General features: G+C 49.2%; 1 protein-coding gene across 1 annotated transcript in view; it reads right to left on the bottom strand.

The window, feature by feature from the left end:
• The window catches only part of ERN1 (endoplasmic reticulum to nucleus signaling 1), a 63,845-nt gene that overhangs the window by 14,005 nt on the left and 32,368 nt on the right, over positions 1 to 17,472 (bottom strand). The window contains 12 exon segments of the mRNA XM_006912425.3: positions 35 to 224; positions 531 to 621; positions 1,416 to 1,683; positions 3,209 to 3,400; positions 5,852 to 5,880; positions 5,883 to 5,969; positions 8,616 to 8,781; positions 9,817 to 9,895; positions 11,166 to 11,427; positions 12,252 to 12,353; positions 15,134 to 15,256; positions 17,333 to 17,405. Coding sequence (XP_006912487.1) covers positions 35 to 224; positions 531 to 621; positions 1,416 to 1,683; positions 3,209 to 3,400; positions 5,852 to 5,880; positions 5,883 to 5,969; positions 8,616 to 8,781; positions 9,817 to 9,895; positions 11,166 to 11,427; positions 12,252 to 12,353; positions 15,134 to 15,256; positions 17,333 to 17,405 — 1,662 coding nt within the window.

The following is a 17,472-nucleotide window of genomic DNA, read 5'->3' as shown; positions in this document are numbered from 1 at the left end:
GTGGCAGGCGGGGCGGGGGCGGGGGGGTGCCCACCTCCTGCAGAGTGGCTGCACACAGCTCAATGGCGATGTACTGGAACTGCCGGTCCCTCTCCGTGCAGAAGTAACGGATCACGTTCGGGTGCTCGTCTGATTCTCGCAGCAGCTGGACCTCGCGGTCTGCGAAACTGAAGCACTCGGGAAGGATCCGCTTGACCGCCACGTCACGGTTGTCGAACATGCCCCTGCAGGACAAGGAGCAGGCTTGGGTTTGGAGGGCCCCATCGGGTTATGGGAACCAGAGGAGACCCGCGGACCCCGGTGCTCCTCCTCTCCTGACGCAGTGGCCACCTCATCAGTCTCACAGCCCAGGGGGCCCTGACCAACCACCAGGCGGCCCTGTGGTCATCACTTCCCTCCCTGGAGGCGAACTCTTCCGTCTGAGTCCGGGCTATGACCCTGCTGTGCCCCTGGAGCCCAGCACGCTGCCCGCAAGCCGACAGGCACTCCCAGCTGAGGTGGGAAGGCAAAGGGCTCCCCGACCCACTCACCGGTACACGATTGTGCCCTCGGCTCCGTGGCCCAGGACATCCTTGGGACAGAATGAAATTTTCCCAACCATCACCATGCTGGTTTCCTCGTCTGGGATAAAGAGGAAACGGAAGAGATTGTTTTAAACAGACATAACCTAAGCAACCTTGAGGTTAGAATGGCTACTAGCTTCTTGACCTCAGATTAAGACATGGGATCTCAGAGGCTCTACGCTCCAGTTCTGGTAGGCAAGAGCTGCTGAGTTCACTCCTCATTTGTGTCCAGGGCCACCTCCTACCCCTGTCCCCCACCCTCTGGTCCTGCCTTATATTATTTCTGTGAGAATGAATGCTTAACACCTTCCCAAAGACACGGGTCCTCTAGAGATCCACCTCAAAGGTCTGCACCTGAAATACTCCAGTAGTGACAGTGGACATGTGAAACGAAGAGACCAGTAGCAGTCTCCAGCTTGAGACTTAGGACTCTGAGGTCTATTGCACTAGCTTGTGCCGATCACCTCAAAATATCAGCCCTGACAACTGGCCTGAGCCAACCTCTCAGAGGAAAATGGAGCAACAGTTGCATTTTTATCCTTGGCCCCTGGCTGGCTCGGGAATGCTCTCAAGACAGTGCACTTCTGGTCACAGCAGTGATTTCTGGCCCTTGTGAGGCAAGATGGAGAAAGGGCCAAGGGGCCCCCAGTAGGCCCTCCGAGGGGCAGACGCCATGGGATGGGGCAGAAGCCTGGCCCCCAGAGTGGGAGGGAGTGAGGTGAGAACAGAGTGAACCCTTGGGAACGGCACTTCCTAACCCCATGCAGATCCCAGGAAGGCCATGGTGCTTTGTGGTTCTCGGGTGGTGATCAAATGAAAGAGAAAACAGCACCGAACAGCAACTCGCTTTACCCTCGTCATCCTGCTCCAGGAAGGGGCTGGCGCCAGTCCGGGAGGCAGAGCCGCTGGAGTGCAGCGAGTGGTTGGAGGCTCTGGGGGACGTGCTGGGGCTGCTGGTGCCCGAGCTCTCCGAATACAAGCCAGATGAGTCCAGGAGCTCGGAGTCCGGAGCCACGTCCCCAGGGGCGTGGAAGGGCAGCTGCTGCTGTTGCAGGAGCTGGATTTTCTCCAGTTCCTTCTGGAACTGCTGGTGCTGGCGCTGCTGCTGCTGATGCATGCTCTGGGGAGAGAAACACACATCCAGACCAGGGCAGCCGGTCCTCCCAGGGAAACAAGCAGGCAGGAAGAGAGGCTCCCTGCGGCAGAGAAAGCAGGTGCACTTTATATGACCCCACGGGGTGGGATGGGACCAGTGAGAAGGCGCAGGAGGCAGAATACATTCAATGACTGGAGGTCTTTATGCCAGTTAAGACTTCCCAGTGCAGCCTACTCCCCGCACTAGAAGGGCCTGAAGGGGCTGGATGACTGCCAGGTAGGGACAGCAAAGGAGGGACCGTCCCAGGTGGAGGAGTGAGCCAGATGGAGGGGGTTACACTCGATTCTAAAATTCTGAGACTTTTATGAAAGTCTGGGAGTTGTTGTAAAAGGGGAATGAGACAGAGACAGTGGTTACGAGGTGGCTGAGAGCGTGGTGGGTGTGGGGGAGACCGGCTTGCTGTCTACTATGGCCGTGCATGTGACTGAGGGTAGTGCACAGACCGTCAGCACTCCAGAGGCGGAGGAGAGAGTTGGGGCTCAGAACCCGGCAGCCATCGGCCCACAGCTGTGCAGCCAGGGTGTGGCGCTGAGACAAGGGAGCCTGGCCGCTGCACCCCACCCCACGTCATCATGCTGCCTTCCCTACAACCCCCACGCCTCTCGTTCATTCTGAAAGTCATTCCGTCATAATCTGAAGCACAGTGATCTGCGATTATTACTGCCCAAGCTTGGGAAGGCAACTAAAGGGACAAATAGTGCCCAACGACCCACTGGGAGTTCTCCAGCACTCCCTCCCTCGCCTCACCTTGGGTTGAAATCCTGGAAATGCCATCTGCTACTGAGCAACCTTGGGAAAGTTCTTTAACTTCCCAGAGCCTAGTTTATCATTTATGGGTCCCTATAATGGGATAGGCAATAATGACCTCATAGGACTGTGTGAGGTAAAAAATAAAACAACGCAGGTGAACCCATTTAAACAAATGACAAATGCCATCGAGGGTTTATCAGTCCCATTCCTATATGGATATGACCTTCCCGAGCACTTGTGATCTACGGTGATACACTTCAGTGCTCTGAGCAACCTGATGAAGGACTTTTCCTCTAGAATATTTTATCCAACTCACAACCTATTCGACCACGTAATTTTAGCTCACTTATTTACAACTAGGAAATAGAAGGAATTATCATGCTTCCCTTTTTATTCTAGCTGATCTCTCTAACAGATACTTTTTAAGGGAGGAAAGTTAAATAGATTTTCATCTATTGTACTTAATATATAGTTAGCTATTCAAAAGGATCTGCGAACAAGGTTTCCGAATCAGTTTGTACAATCAGTTAAACTTTAAGATGTAGATACAAGGTTATCCTTTCCTGAGAAGCTACTGGTCCTTTAATTCCAATGCTTTTGAAGATTAGCAAATACTGACTTTTAAATGTGAAAAGAAATGTGTTTGCTTGTTTGTGGTTTTGTCCAGCCTCACTGACATCAGGTGACGGGCACAGCAGCTCAGAAACATGTGGAAATGCTAGCAGGGGCCGAGCTTTACCAAGGGGTAGGTGATGATGAAGGCCACCCAGCCGATGAGCAGGAAGGTGCTCAGGATGATGGTGGCTATGTCCTTGAGCATGGAATCCATGGGGGCCTCAGGCTTGGCGGGGGCGTTAGCGAACTTCTCTTCCACGTCCTGAGAAACGGTGGTGGGCGCAGTCTCTGAGGTCTGGTCCACCAGGTGGATAACCTGGTAGGGGAGAGAGTGGCTACATCACTGCACGATGTCTAACAAGACATAAATGAGCCGAACGATCAAGAGACACACTGACCCTCCTGTAAAATGTGCTGGAGTTTTTTAAGCCCACCCAAGATCACAAAGCCAGATAACAGATGCCTTTTTCAAAGCGACTGCCTTGAGGTGAATTATTGCTGAGATGTTATCATTGCTCAGAAACAGGTTTTAGAGCAATACTTTTGAAAGCGCCTTCCCAGCCTATATTCTTTCAAAAATCCTCACTGAAGACAAAAACTTCTTCCTTTGATGGTAGATTTAATATTCGAGAAAACTGTGAAATCATTTGTATAAAGTCTGGTAAAAATATTGGTGGTCAATTTGGTAATAGTATTTCACATTAAAAAAGAAAAATGCACACATACACGCACGTGCATGCACACGCACGTACACGTGGCTATAAAGTAATAAAGCAGCCTTCTTACGTGGCTTGTAAACTCTCAGTGTTACTCTAAAACCAAAATCATTTATTCAAATATTCCATTATTTTTCAAAGTTTGTCTTCATTGAGGATCAGAATCCTTTGATAAAGAAAATGTTATTTAGAAGCCCAAAATTAAATCGGGTAAAGTGGGGCTTCCGTCCAAGCTCCTTGCATAGTTCAAGGATAGTTTATAAAAATGCACTGATTTGTTCTCGCGCGTCTAGTGTTCCAGACTTTTTGCCCAGTGAAACGAACACACGGCCTCCTCCGAGGGAGCAGGCTAGGCAACCCCCACACGCTCACACCTTTCACGCCCCCAAGACTTTTGCCTCCAGCGCTCTTCTCTCCCCGTCCAGCTGCCCCCTCTCACCCTGTATGGGGGTATGTGGCATGGCCAGTGTGTAGCAGGCAGCTGAGGAATGTTTGCTGAACATGTGACCAGGGACAACATTCATTTGGTTATATTTACTCAAGTGCGTTCATTAAAAAATGTCTTATTACCATATAAATGTACCTCGGATATTTTAATGCACTTCTAAAAGGCACTTTGTTCAAGATTAAATGATTAAATATGAAAATCTAACCTGCGGCCATTTCTAGGAGTTAGATTAAGGGTAATGTCTTATTTTCTTCTTTATATTTTTATATTTTAAGTGGCCAGTGATGGATATATTTGGCTTTAATAAGATCAAAACCAGATCAAGATTTTGTGGCACCCGTGCTATGAAAGATCACTGTTCTAAGACTCAGTGTCTGTCCCCAACCTGGCTACCTCCAGAGACGAGGGACAACATAGACGCTTTGCCCTGGAACCCTAAGCGTCCACATGAATTTCTTTTCCTTTCTCTCCAGATAAAAATCTAAATCTCTAAGTGGATTTGTTGTGATCGTAACAAACACATCGGCCAGCCATTCTGGTCTTCCTCTGACCCTGCCCACAGCCCAGGCGCTTCTCAGTCACTGGGCCCCCAAGGCAGGGCTGCAGAAGCTGCCAAGCCTGAATGGCCTTGGGACCCCCACCCACTGGCCTGCTCGGACCCTGCTGCAGAGCCACTCTCCAGCACTCTCCACCTGCTGTGCCCCAGAGAGCGATGGTCTCCCCTGCCCGATGGTTTTTGATTAAGACACCGGGCAGATGAGACAACAAAGAACGAAGTCCGGTTGTGTGGGGCGCTGAATACCCTCGACTGGAGCTCTGGGCTCCCGGTCTGGGCCCTTTCCACTCCCTCCCCAACCTGTTAGGCCAAAGTAGCATGCTGAGAGAACGCCTGGAACTGTCCACGGTGTGAATAGTCCCTCTACTAAACTCCTCGCAAACCATCCTAATTTGGGTGGCCATCTGTCTCCAGCTGACCTTGACTAGCACACCATCTCGGTCAGAACCTCATGGCAGCTACCACCTGGGAGGCCTCCTTGCTGACTAATGCTCCATTCTGCGGGTACCCTGGGTCCCCCTTGCCGGACCAAGCCTCCGCCGGGGCAAGTAGCCAAAGCAGGCCACTCCTGGCTTCACAGACCTCAGGTCTCCCACTTCCTCTCTTCGCCACCTTTGCTCTGCTGCCAGGCCTGCTCGAGGCTTGGTAACGTGGTCCCTCTGTAGCCATGTGATCCCTTTTCCCACTGCTCCCTACGTGGTAGCCTTGGATCTGGTCAGGCCTGTCTCCTCAGCTCTATAGCTGGACATGCCAGGGCCAGTCCCACCTCCAAGCCTTTACCTCTGCTGTTCTATTCCCTCCCGTGCCCTCTGCCTCTCCCACCAGGCCAGACCCCACCACTTGGTCCTACTGCCTTTCCCACGGCCTTTGCTAATCGCATCCCCTTCCTCGCCATCAGTCCTTAACGGTCTGTGGTTTGCCACAGATTCTCATGCATCCCTCTTCCCTCCTGAGTGGACTGCAAGCTCTAAAGGCAAAGGCCAATGCCTTATCCCCCCAACAGCTGACAGGGAGAGCCAGTAGCTCAGGGTTCACCTCCCCACTCACTTCCTCAAAGCTCTTCTTCTGTTTTTTTTAGGAATCACATTTTCCCGGTGTTTGGGCAGGTTGTTGGGGAATCTCTCCAGCATCTTAGTAGACGCGGAGAGAGGAGTTTCATGGTGTCCTAGGAGAGGAAACAAAACCTTTCATGAGAACGGCATCGCACTAGATGCCTAGCAACAGCTGCTACCCATCGAAGGGTCCACAATGCAAACACTCCCGTCTATAAAAGGAGAGAAAATGAGAGGCAGTCACCAAAAAATCTCATCAAGACAGAAATGTTGTTACTTAATGGCATGTAATAGTATTCTGAATCTCATAACGTGGAGCAAAAAGTGTCCTTGTCATGAGAGGGATCAGGATGTTGGGGATTCATTCAGAGCAAGACCCATGCGGGTAATTCCTAATTCAGGCTGTCTGCTGCGAAGCATTGTGAAACTTCATGTAAAATTCGGAGAGTTCTCCGGACAACATTTACCCTTGTAACATCACTCCACTACGCGTATCAGCTTCCCATCTTGTGATACAGTATATCCTTAATTTCTTCCACGAAAAACAAACCACAGGACATAATTTGACATAAAAGAGCACATCCTTTTTACCTGTGGCCTCCAGTCTACATGAAGATTGTCAAGTAGTCCAACTGTCATATTTAAAAATGGCTAGGATTTGGAATTCCTCAAAAGAGCCTTCGGAACTGTGGGGCGCTTCCCTAACTACTTATTTAAACTTTGTGGGTTCTTCCAGTTTTCTCACTTGGGCAATCTTTCCATTTTAAAAGGACATCATTTTGCAACTGAGCCGCTAGATTTCCCCCCATATTTTTTTGTAATCTTATATACACCTTTCTTTAGTTTCCAATAATTTTTTTCACTTCTTAACCACTGGTAGGCAGTCTGTGTCCCCCTTAAATGGCACATGAAACTAAGTAGCCTTTTCATTTTATTGGCCTCTGCTCATCAGCTACTTTTCCCCTTATCATAGACCCATTCACACATGCTTTCCAAACTACTTCTATTCAAGAAAAGAGGTAGAATTATTTTGTCATCTCCTTTGCCCATTATTTGGTAAAAATAATAACTAAAAGACAAATGGCTACAAGGAGTCAGGACGAACACAGAAGAACAAGACCCGGACAGTACGAAGGGACCGTTCAGGGCTCAAGTACACACAATTTCCTCTCCACAACGCCCAGGTACACGCCCATCCAGATCCCACCGCTCAGAGATCCTGCGGCCTCCTGGGCCCCACGCTCTCCCAAGCCACTCCGCATCCCTTCCCCAGGGCCCCCAGCCCTGCCCTCCCTGCGCCCAGGTACCAGTCAGCGGGAGCATCGAGAAAGAGAATGGCAAGGAGAAATCTCACAAGCCCCTATGCGCTCTGGCACCCCCACTTCCCTCCTGCCCACCCCACCCCCTGGGGCTGCATCCCCACCTCTCACCACCTCTGGGGCTGGGAGACAGCAGAATTGGGGTGGGAGCACAGGAAGGGCAAGTCAGATTCATGAAAACTCTGGCCTGCTCTAATTACTTAGGACATTTGCCAGAGACACAGCTCCTCTCAACTCTGCCTTCATTTGTCACATTCACTACCTTTGGGTGTCATATCAACTTCTAATCGCCGGCTGGCAGGGCCTCCAGTTCAACCTCAGGACCATTAGTGATGGCAGCAACAGAGGAGAAGGAAGAGGGACCCCCCCCCACAACACACCCGGGATTTCTGCCGTGGTTCTGACCAGGCAGGTCCAGCCTCTACCCTCCCCACTCCACGCCCACACCAACTCCCAGTGAACTCTTCAATTGCCTCAGATTCCTTAACTATAAGTGGAAATAAAGAGGGTGCCTCCCTCACACAGGGTTGTGAGAAATCAGGAAATGTGCTCTACAGTGCTCAGTGCCCACGCCCGGCACACAGCAGAAATTAGGTGTGTCGGAACGGCACAAAGTTTACAGTACAGGCGTGCACCACACAATGACATTTTAGTCAATGACAGACCACATGTACGACCATGGTCCCATGAGATTATAACGGAGCTGAAAAACTTATCACTTAGTGATGTCGCCACTGTGCAACGTGTTACTGATGTGTCTGTGGTGATGTCTGTGTTGTAAACAAACCTACTGCACTGCCAGTCACGTAAAAGCATGGCGTATGCAATTACGTACAGTACATGATAACTGACAATAAAGGACTGTTACTGATTTATATATTTAGCACACTGTAGTTTTTATCGTTATTTTAGAGTATATTCTTTCTACTTATTAACAAAAGTTTGCTGTGAAGCAGTATCTGTGTCACACCAGCAGCCTCACACATCTTGTTTACTGCTTCTCTTGATCGCATTTTCTCTTGGGCTTTGATTTAATCTCGTGTTGTTTTGTGCAGTAATGTACTGTACACGTGTGCAGCCCAGGAGCAGTAGGCTAGACCATCGAGCCTAGGTGTGGAGTAGGCTAGACCACACGTGTGCTCTATGACGTTCACAGTGACCAGATGGCCTAACAATGCATTTCTCGAATCCCCGTTAAGTGACACAAGACTGTACTTAGCACTTGAGTTTGAGTTAAACAATTGAGTTAAACAATTTTTGAGAACTGACTCGGCAACACAGCTATCCTGTTTATTACCCTTGCAGATAAAAATGTCAAGGTCTGAAAGACCAATTAGGACATGAACCAAGCGCATTGCAGTTGACAGTAACGAGCAAGGTCAACTGTTCCCACCAGGGGGCAGCACCTGACCTGAGGCGAAGAGAAACCCCCGTTCTCACCTATCAGAAGCCAGTAGTTCCTCAAATAGTTGAGCTTGTTCTTCCCTTTGAGCCCAGGGTCAAACTTTAGGTCCGTGCTGGGTGTGATCACACACTCCCCTTTGTCCCCAATGGTGACACCGTCGGTCTGGGGGCCTTCCAGCAAAGGAAGAGTGCTGCCTCGGGGCTGTGAAGACAGAACTGGGGTGAGGCCTAGGGGCAAGCCACTGCAGGAGAGCAGTAGGCACCCTTCAAGGGACTGCCATACCTCCAGGTGGGGCTTGTCCGGGTCAGCCAGACAACGCACAAAGCACGGAAGACTGGGCCAGAGAGGCTCCTCCCTCAGGAGGTGACGATGCTGTGCTAACATCTTTAGCGTGGAAACTTTTTAAAATTCTTACATCTGGGCACTGGATAACAGAAAGGGTATGTGTGGAATTCCAAGGGGCTACTGTGAGAAGCAGCATAAGTGAAGGAGAATGCGTGGGTATCTACCGATCCACAATCGATGCGCCTGACCAGGGTGGAGTAAGCTCCAACCACAAGCCTGGGGCCGGCTTGGGCCTCGCGGGAGCTGCGACTGAAGCAGGCACAGCCCTGCTCACAGGAGCAGCTGACCAATTCACTAGAAAGACAAAGAGATGCCAACCAAACAGCTCAAACACTGTTAAGGACCCAAACGCACGGCCAGGATCATGAGGCCTCAGACATTCAGAGACAGTGCTGGAGGCAGGCTGGCAAGGGCCGGGGAGGCTTCGGTAGGTCACGAAAGAATGAAAAGGATTTGAGTAGGGAAAAGGAAGAAGGGGAAGCATTTGAAGTGTGAGGCGCAACCTGAACAAAAGCTAAGAAAGATGAGCAAAGACCTTTGGGAAATCAGGGAGAAGATGCGCTTGGTTGGACACTAGCGTTGCGGCAGAAGGGCATGGTGGGTCTGGACTGAGGCGGGCTGTGAACAGCAGCCCGGGCAGTTTAGACTTGAACACCAAAGCAAAGGGGAATGCGCAGGGCTCCTTCCTAGGCTTAGGGAGCTGCTTTTGTCATGCAGCTCTCCTCGCCAGTAGAAGGTGGCATGTGTAGAAACTGTTTTTGAGGATTTAAGATCTGTGTCTTATATTCTTAACCAAAGGGATATTTATATGTGATTCAAAGTCGTTCTTTGTGAAAATGGAACAGGAGCGGTCAGGAGGCTGCATCTGCGAGCTGCCCATAGTGGACTTACCACAACGGCGACCCCCTCGTGGACCATTGAGGGGGAGGCGTAGAGGCTGGTAGAGTATTTCCCAACATAGAGGGTGGGCCTAGGAGAAAAACAGACACACGCATTCCACAGTCACTTAAGTTCTGGATCTCACAAAGTGGGGCTTTGGGCAGAGAAGAATCCCGGCCTAATACCACCTGGAAGAGTAAACAGGTTAACTCCTGAGCACTGTGGGGGTGAAGGCAAGGGTACTGCCTCGCAGCCAGGAAAACTGGACTGTGGGACCCATCAGTCACTCGCCGCCTACAAAAGCATGCACGAGTCACCCAACTGCAAGCTTTGGTTTCTTCATCTACAAATGACAGGGCTGCACTAGACCATCCTCACGATGGCCTATAGAAAGAACTATGTGCAATGATCATCTGGGAGAGACTGAATGCTTGTAACCATCACAAAGCCTCTAAGATGGCCTGACTGGCAAGCTCTGACATCCAAGCTGACACCAGAATCATCACCATTCTGTCTCTTGATTCTTAAAGAATCTAGAGGGTCTATAGAAGCCCTGAGAAACGGCCAGCTGCTCTAGTCTGGTTGCCAGAAGCAAATGGATGCACGAAAATTCCAAACTGGGTGAGACTTCCAGTCCCTCAGCCGGGTGGTCTGGGCCCATCTAGGGCATCATGGAGAGGGTGGGGTTTGATATCCGTAACGTCAGTGTGAAAATGTGGGGGCGACACCTCCAGATTTTCCTGGTTACTGTCAATAGCCAGTATGGAGCTGGTCGCCTACTAATTTCTCAAAATCTCTCTCAACAAATACCCTACACTTAAATGGTGGTGTCCAATTTAGGGGACATTTTCATGCACATGATCTTATTTGATCTTCTCCAACAGCTCTGTAAAGTGGGAAACTGAGGCTCAGCAAGGCCTATTAACAGGTAGCTATGGAAAGCACAGGCCTGCTGAATCTTGGACACACACATCATTAACACTGTTTTCCTGATTTTTAGTATGAATATAACTTACAATAAAAATTGAGAAAATACAGAAAATTGAAAAATAAATACTTCTCTTGTATTCCCACCACCTGAGAAATATCCACATTGTTCTGTGAATACTGGCCATCTCTTTCCTGTCCCCGCCCATTACTTAATTCATTTAATATTCAAGAATTCTGAGACGTCAAGGGGTACCCCACCCCCGTTCTTCTATTCTAAGGTTTCAGAATGAGCCAGGGTTGGCTCTTTATAGTCCTCAGCTTCCGAGTTGCCTGTCCGAGCCCTGGCCTCCAGTGTACGGTGTGCTACGCTGCATCAGAACCAAACGTCAAGGTCACAGTTGCCCTCTCCTGCCCCTGGATCCCCGACTCACGTCAGCTTGCTCTTGGCCTCCGTCTCCTTGGGGAAGGGGTACTTCCACTTGGTGATGCGCCCCACCTCCCCAGACATGAAGGTCAGATAGCGCAGGGTCTCCACAGCGACGTTGATGTGCATCACCTTCCTCAGACCCTCCCGCTGCCAGACATAAAAGGCCACCACAGGGGAAGCGTAGTTTTGGATCCACAGGACGTCGCCAGATTCACTGTCCACAGTCACCACCAGCCCATCGCCATTGGACACAAAATGGGACATCTCTGTACAGATCAGATAAACAAAGCATGTCAAATCTCACCCCATCTTGCAACCACATCCTCTACTCTCCTGGCAAGCTGCAGTCACTCAGCTAGAGGAAACAAGACTTCTGGAGTATTCTCAGATCTCCTCTGAATAGTTTCACTGGTTTCCAATGAACTTGCTCAGGCTCTACCATATAAGACACTGAGAGCTGCCTGGTTTATTAACGTAAGACAGGATCGCTCTCTCGAAGGCCATTTACTTGGTGATGTTTTTCAGCATTCCATTCAATTAGTGAGAGTAGATACTGAGGAGAAAGAGCTAATGAAGATGCCTACGAATATGGAGTTTTATAGCAATCATTTCAAACCTATTGATCGAGCTGCAAGTCAGAGCTGACCACCGACACTGCCCGCATCTGACCACAGAGGGGAAGTTGGTTTTCAGCTTTCATTTGAGTTGGAGGAATGCTTACTAGAGAAATAACTAGGGGATGAGCCACATTTAGGGAGTGAGTTAATGTCACAAGTTGATGTTTAATTCTGCCTCCCATGGGCTTCTCGTAAATTCCTTCTGCGACACAGAGGGACTCAACAGAGGGTGCCCTCTCTCTTCTCAGGCTACACTCACCTCCCTTTTACTTGAGTTCCCTTTCATACTTCTCACCCAGGCCCCTGCCTCCAAGACTGACGAAGTATTATTTACTCTAAGTCCATGGAAAGTCCAGAACCTGCTGACCAAGAGTGTCTTGAGGAAAATCCAGCTTTCTGGAGTGATCGTTTCCTCATAGGTCACAAATCCCACCCCCTGCCCCACCCTTGCAAAGCCACCCGGGAGCACATACTATAGTCCACGTCGTCCTCGGGCAGCGAGGCTGCGTAGTCGAAGTAGGTGGCGTTCCACCGGAGCTCTCGGGTTTTGGTGTCGTACATGGTGATGGTGTACTCTGGAGAACACACACCAGCCCGTTACCGGGAGGGGCCACGGCACCTGCCGAGGTGCTGACCTCATCTAACTTACAACAGACAAATCCTCCCTAAATTGCCTGGAAGAAAAAGTCCAGGCCATCCATGTGGAAAGAGGCCACGTGGAGAACCGAACTCCCAGACACATGAGTGAACCCGGCTGACAGCATGTGCAGCGGAGACAAGCCACCTACTGTGCCCTTGAACTCATGACTCACAGCATCATGAGCAATATCACAGTGTTGTTTTAAGCCACTTACATTTTGGGGTGGCTTGTTATACAGCAAGCTCATATTAGAAAGTGGTACCTAGAAATAAGAAGGTGCCTTAACAAAAACCTAAAGCTTGTGCGATTGACTGGGACTGGGTGGCAGATGGAGGCTAGAAGGTCGATGTGGAGACTAATGCTCCAGGTGGAAAAGATGCTCAATATAAAAAATGGCTTGATCAGGGCAAAGATCAAGTTCAGGGTGCTACCAGTAAAAAAATGGCCTCAAGGTCAAGATCAAATCAAGGGGAGGCAGTAAGACTCTTTTTGGAGACCTCAGAAGATTTAAGGTGGTACTTCATAGACCAGACCTTCTGCTAGGTAAAAGGGTTCTAAAAACTGTAAGAGGGTTGCCCATAGCACAAAAAAGAGAGACTTGTGGGTATGAGTTTAACTTAATGAAGTACAATTTGAGACATGTGAAGTCCACAAAGTTTTTAAAGGAGTAATACCAGCATGGACTAAAAAGACCAGAGATGGTCAAAATGAAAAAAAAAAAAGAAAGAAAACAAAACAAAACAAAGGCCTCTAGACCCCCAACTTTCAATGCATAAGAAACAGATTGAGAAAGCTACGAAACACTAACCATTTCTTACAGAAAAGAAAAGGGCTTCTCAGAGGACAGGACCAAGAGCTGCTGAGAACCATGGATTAGGGAACCAAACCCGGAGGGCAAGGCTGGGCCCTAATGGAGGACTCTTCCCTGCCTGCAGAGCGGGGGCCCTGAAAACATGCACCTGGCTGGACTCCAGAATCGCTAAGGCCCAGTGACTGCTACGTGCCTCCCATTCCCTCCCTTTTTGGATGGCGATGTTGTCTGCAGCTATCCTGGCAGTGTCCCCACTGGGTGCTGGTGCTGGTGGGGAGCCTTGCCCACCTCCGCACCTGATGGAGAGCACGAGATGCTGGATTTTGAGACTGATGCTGCGATTGGACTTTGGGAATCCGGGGGAGGGATGAGTATCCTCTGCCTGCGGGCAGGGTGGAGGACTGTGGCAGAATGTCTGAAAACGTCACCATCCCCATTTCTGTAATGTGCATGTCAGTCTTCTCGTTAAGAGGCTGAGTATTTCCCTAGCCCTTGATTCTGGGCTGGCCTATGACTTGCTTTGACCGAACAGACTGAGTGGAAGTGAGGTCCCAGGACTTCTCAGCCCAGGCCTTCGAGGCACTGTTACGTCTACCTTTACTCAAGAGGAGAGGACCCAGCCGCCATGTAAATAAGTCCAGGCTATCTGTGTGGGGCTGAACCAAGGTCCCAGATATCTGAGCAAGCCCTGCCAACAGCACGTGGGGTACAGACCATCGACCTGCATTGAGCCCTCCCTGAATTCCTGACCTATGGAATCGTGAACAATAAAATGTTGGTGTTTGAAGCCGCTAAGTTAGGGTGGTTTGTCATGCAGCAATAGTTAACGGGAACAATATTGACATTTCACCTAGACCTTCCCCAAGCCCAGCCAGCTTCTACAGGGCCTAAGATTAGTCTCACTCATTTTCAGAAAAGTACTGTTTTCCATGGCACTCGGAGAAAGTTTCTCTCTCTCTCTCTGTCTCTCTCTCTCTCTTTTTTTAGGTTTTTGGTGTAAGTTTTCCTTCTAAGTGTTTTCCTGCTTCCTCTTTTAACTGTTGTTCCACACACAGTCTTTGCGGAGTACTGCTAGGTGTCAGGTGCTGCGCACACAAGATGAACACGGCAGATTCCTGCAGAGAAAGGCTCACCATCCACCTGCTCGCTCGCTCCAGCGTCTGAGCACCTGCTGCGTGCCAGCATGGTGCCCCGCGTGGAGATAGGGTAGGCGAGAAAAACCAGTCCTGCCCTTGGGAAGCTTAACGTCTAGTAGGGGAGGCAGAAAACCGGCAAATACGATTTAGAAACATGTAGTGACAAGTGTTAAAAAGAGGCAGAAGAGAGAGGAGACAGAATGTAGCTTTGCTGACTCTTAAAGGGCCAATGACAGGCGATGAGATGGCCATTACTATAGGCCCCGAGAGCAGGACAGCCACTGTACCTGGGCAGGGACGGGGAGCTGAGGTGGGGAAGAGGCTTCTCAGAGGGGGTGACTTTGGAGCAGCATGGGTTCGGAAGCGAGGAAATTGACCACAGAGGCAAAAACGTGTATACCTAGTAAAAAGGGACCCACTATTCCAAGTTTTTTAAAATAGCACTGCTTATTCCGGGAATGGCAGGTCATTTATCCTGACTGGAAAATGTTGACGTGTGGGAAAGGCAGCGACGGAGGAGGCTAAAGAGGTAGCAGCTGCATCACTGAGGCCTTGTGGGCTGTGCGCAGTTTGGACTATAATCTCTGGGCAATGGGGAGCCCCGGGGGGTCTTATAAAAGGGAACAATGTGGTAAAATCTGCGTTTGGAGAAGACAGACCCGGCTACTTTCTAGAGAAAGAAGCCCAGAGGCAGAGGCCCACGGGGAGGCTGCTTCAGGTCCTTTCTAGAAACAGGCAGGGTGCACACAACAAAAGGTTCCCTCTTACCTGTTCGTCCAAGATACAGAAGAGAGGTTGACGGGCAGAGACTATCTGCAAAGGCTGATGACAAAGTCTGTTGCTTCTCCCCGGTCAGAAGGTCAACCACATACCAAATGTCCTGCTTTTTACCTGAAAGGTCACAAGAACACACCGTGGTTTACACTTGTCTTCTATGGGAAAAAAACATCACTGCCAAACTAGCAGCCCGAGATGTTCTCTGTGCTGAGACAGGCCTGAAATTCTTAGGATGTCAAAGACATTTCTAAGATGCTCTGAGGGTGACAAAGCGAATGGTAATGTGGAGATAATAAAACTTCTTGGGCTACTGGGTCTGATAATAACTTAATAACCCAATCATGCATAAAAATTTCTCCAAACCTAATAACTCATAGATTCTATTGCTTTGATTAGTGGCCCTTGATATTATAAGTCTGGACTGTAAAGGGGAATCCTCTTCTCTGAGGCTAGAATTTATGTAAATACAGAAATGTACCCTGGGGGTTCAGCTCGCTGGCTACCATCATTCATGTATCTCAACATCCCTACGAATAAGCTCACGTGTAAAGAGGCTCTACAGTTACTGGTCATAACTCTAATTAGCTGGTACCTGTCACTGGGCAGTAGAGCTGGTTGCAACCTGGTAGTGACGAGGCCAAAATGATCTCAGCCGCTGTCCCCAGCCACAGGCTACATCTCTCACCTGGGTCAGCTGATTAAAAGGTATAAACAGGTGGACTGCACAGCCAAATACCACTATTAGGAAAATTCAAAGATATGTATCTACAGCATATACAGCAGAGCGTCCTGGTAGTAGGTGGACCTTCCATTTGCGGGTCAACACATTGACCGCGACATGTGCATTTCCGTTTTGTAAGTCATGGCCTCTGGTCACTTGTATCTTCCTAACTTATTGGCCAAGTTTCCTATTTCAAGAGACTATTGGAAGCACAGCACTGACATGCCAGGAAGATCACAGGGCATTAGAATTTGCTAAAGCTGCACTTAGTTCTAACAGATGCAGCATATATTCCTAGTCCACATGTGTGAAACCTGACCATGGATCCTAAGTTTCTGTTCTTAACAACAAAATCTTGATATGAAAACGATCTGAAGATAGGGTGAAAACATCACCAAAGAGCTGTGACCATGATCCCTTCCCACCTGGCATGGCACCCTCTGGTTACTTCTAGGACCATTACAGGCTCCATAACCCAACTAATCATGTCCACGGATGGACTGGGCAACTGCCATGGTTTTAAATATACTTGATGAAATCACTGAGGAGGGCACCACACGAAGATGATGGAAACAGTATCTTAAATGCACCCTAAGTGATGAATCGTTGGCAAAAGCTGGGAGACCAAATAGAAAACAGTGACACAGATGGTGAGAAGGAGGTCAGACGGGCCTGGGGCATGGCCCAGGGGAATGAGAAAGCTGAACTGACCACTTCCTCCAGTTCCCTAGGCCAGGAGGTTCCTCATTCTGAAAGTGTAGAAGGAAGCAGCAGCCCAGGGTCCCTAGCAAAAACTTAAAATTCAGCTTGCACTTGAGGCCAAGAAATACTCGGAATATAGCTCCTAAGACATGAATAGGCAATGAGCACTTCCAGTTCCCAAGAAAGCTGCTGTATAAATACAGGATATCGTTACTGCTACGATTTCAAGATAAATGCAGCTCTCCTTTGTGTTACAAATGCATTTTTATTGACATTTTGGCAGCTCCAGGGTAAAAGAAAAGCAGGTGATCTGACGCTTTGAAAGATGTGACCCCTGTAGATAGGAAGGCAGCTTATCTAGGCAAGCTGTTCAGAGCAGTTTTTATCCAATATTCTGATAGCAGGAAATACTAAGAAAGCCCTATAATTAATAGGCAGGGCCTGGCTTCCCTTTTCTTGGCTCAAGCTATTGTATTCACTTTAAATTTCATCCAGTTGCTTCTGGGTATGTTGTAATCTTGAAATGGCTGGGGTAGGTCAACACAGCAGCTAAAAGCTTGTTAAATGAGTAACCATGTTAATGGTGTCAAGTCTGTTCCCAAGTGGGGGGAACCTTTCTTAATTGTTCAGCTGCTCCTGGTGTGAACAAGTGTCAGGGAGGTGAGAACGGCCTTTCCCAGGAGGCTTAGCCACTCGCTGCTTTCCCAGATCCTGGGGCTCGCTTCCAAGAAGCTGGAGCCTTCGGTGTGGAAAACAGGAACTCTTACCCATGTAGAGGATTCCATCTGAACTTCGGCACGGGGATGCCTGTACCAACTCTGGGATCGTAAAGGGAAGTTTCTTTTAAAAAAAAGGCAAAGGAAAAAATAGGTTAATCGAGTCTTGTGCAATTACAATTTTATGGCAT

The sequence above is a fragment of the Pteropus alecto genome, unplaced genomic scaffold (assembly GCF_000325575.1).
Source record: "Pteropus alecto unplaced genomic scaffold, ASM32557v1 scaffold134, whole genome shotgun sequence".
Classification (NCBI taxonomy): Eukaryota; Metazoa; Chordata; class Mammalia; order Chiroptera; family Pteropodidae; genus Pteropus; species Pteropus alecto.
The sequence above is the reverse complement of the archived record's forward strand: the minus strand, read 5'-3'. Positions and strand labels throughout refer to the sequence as shown.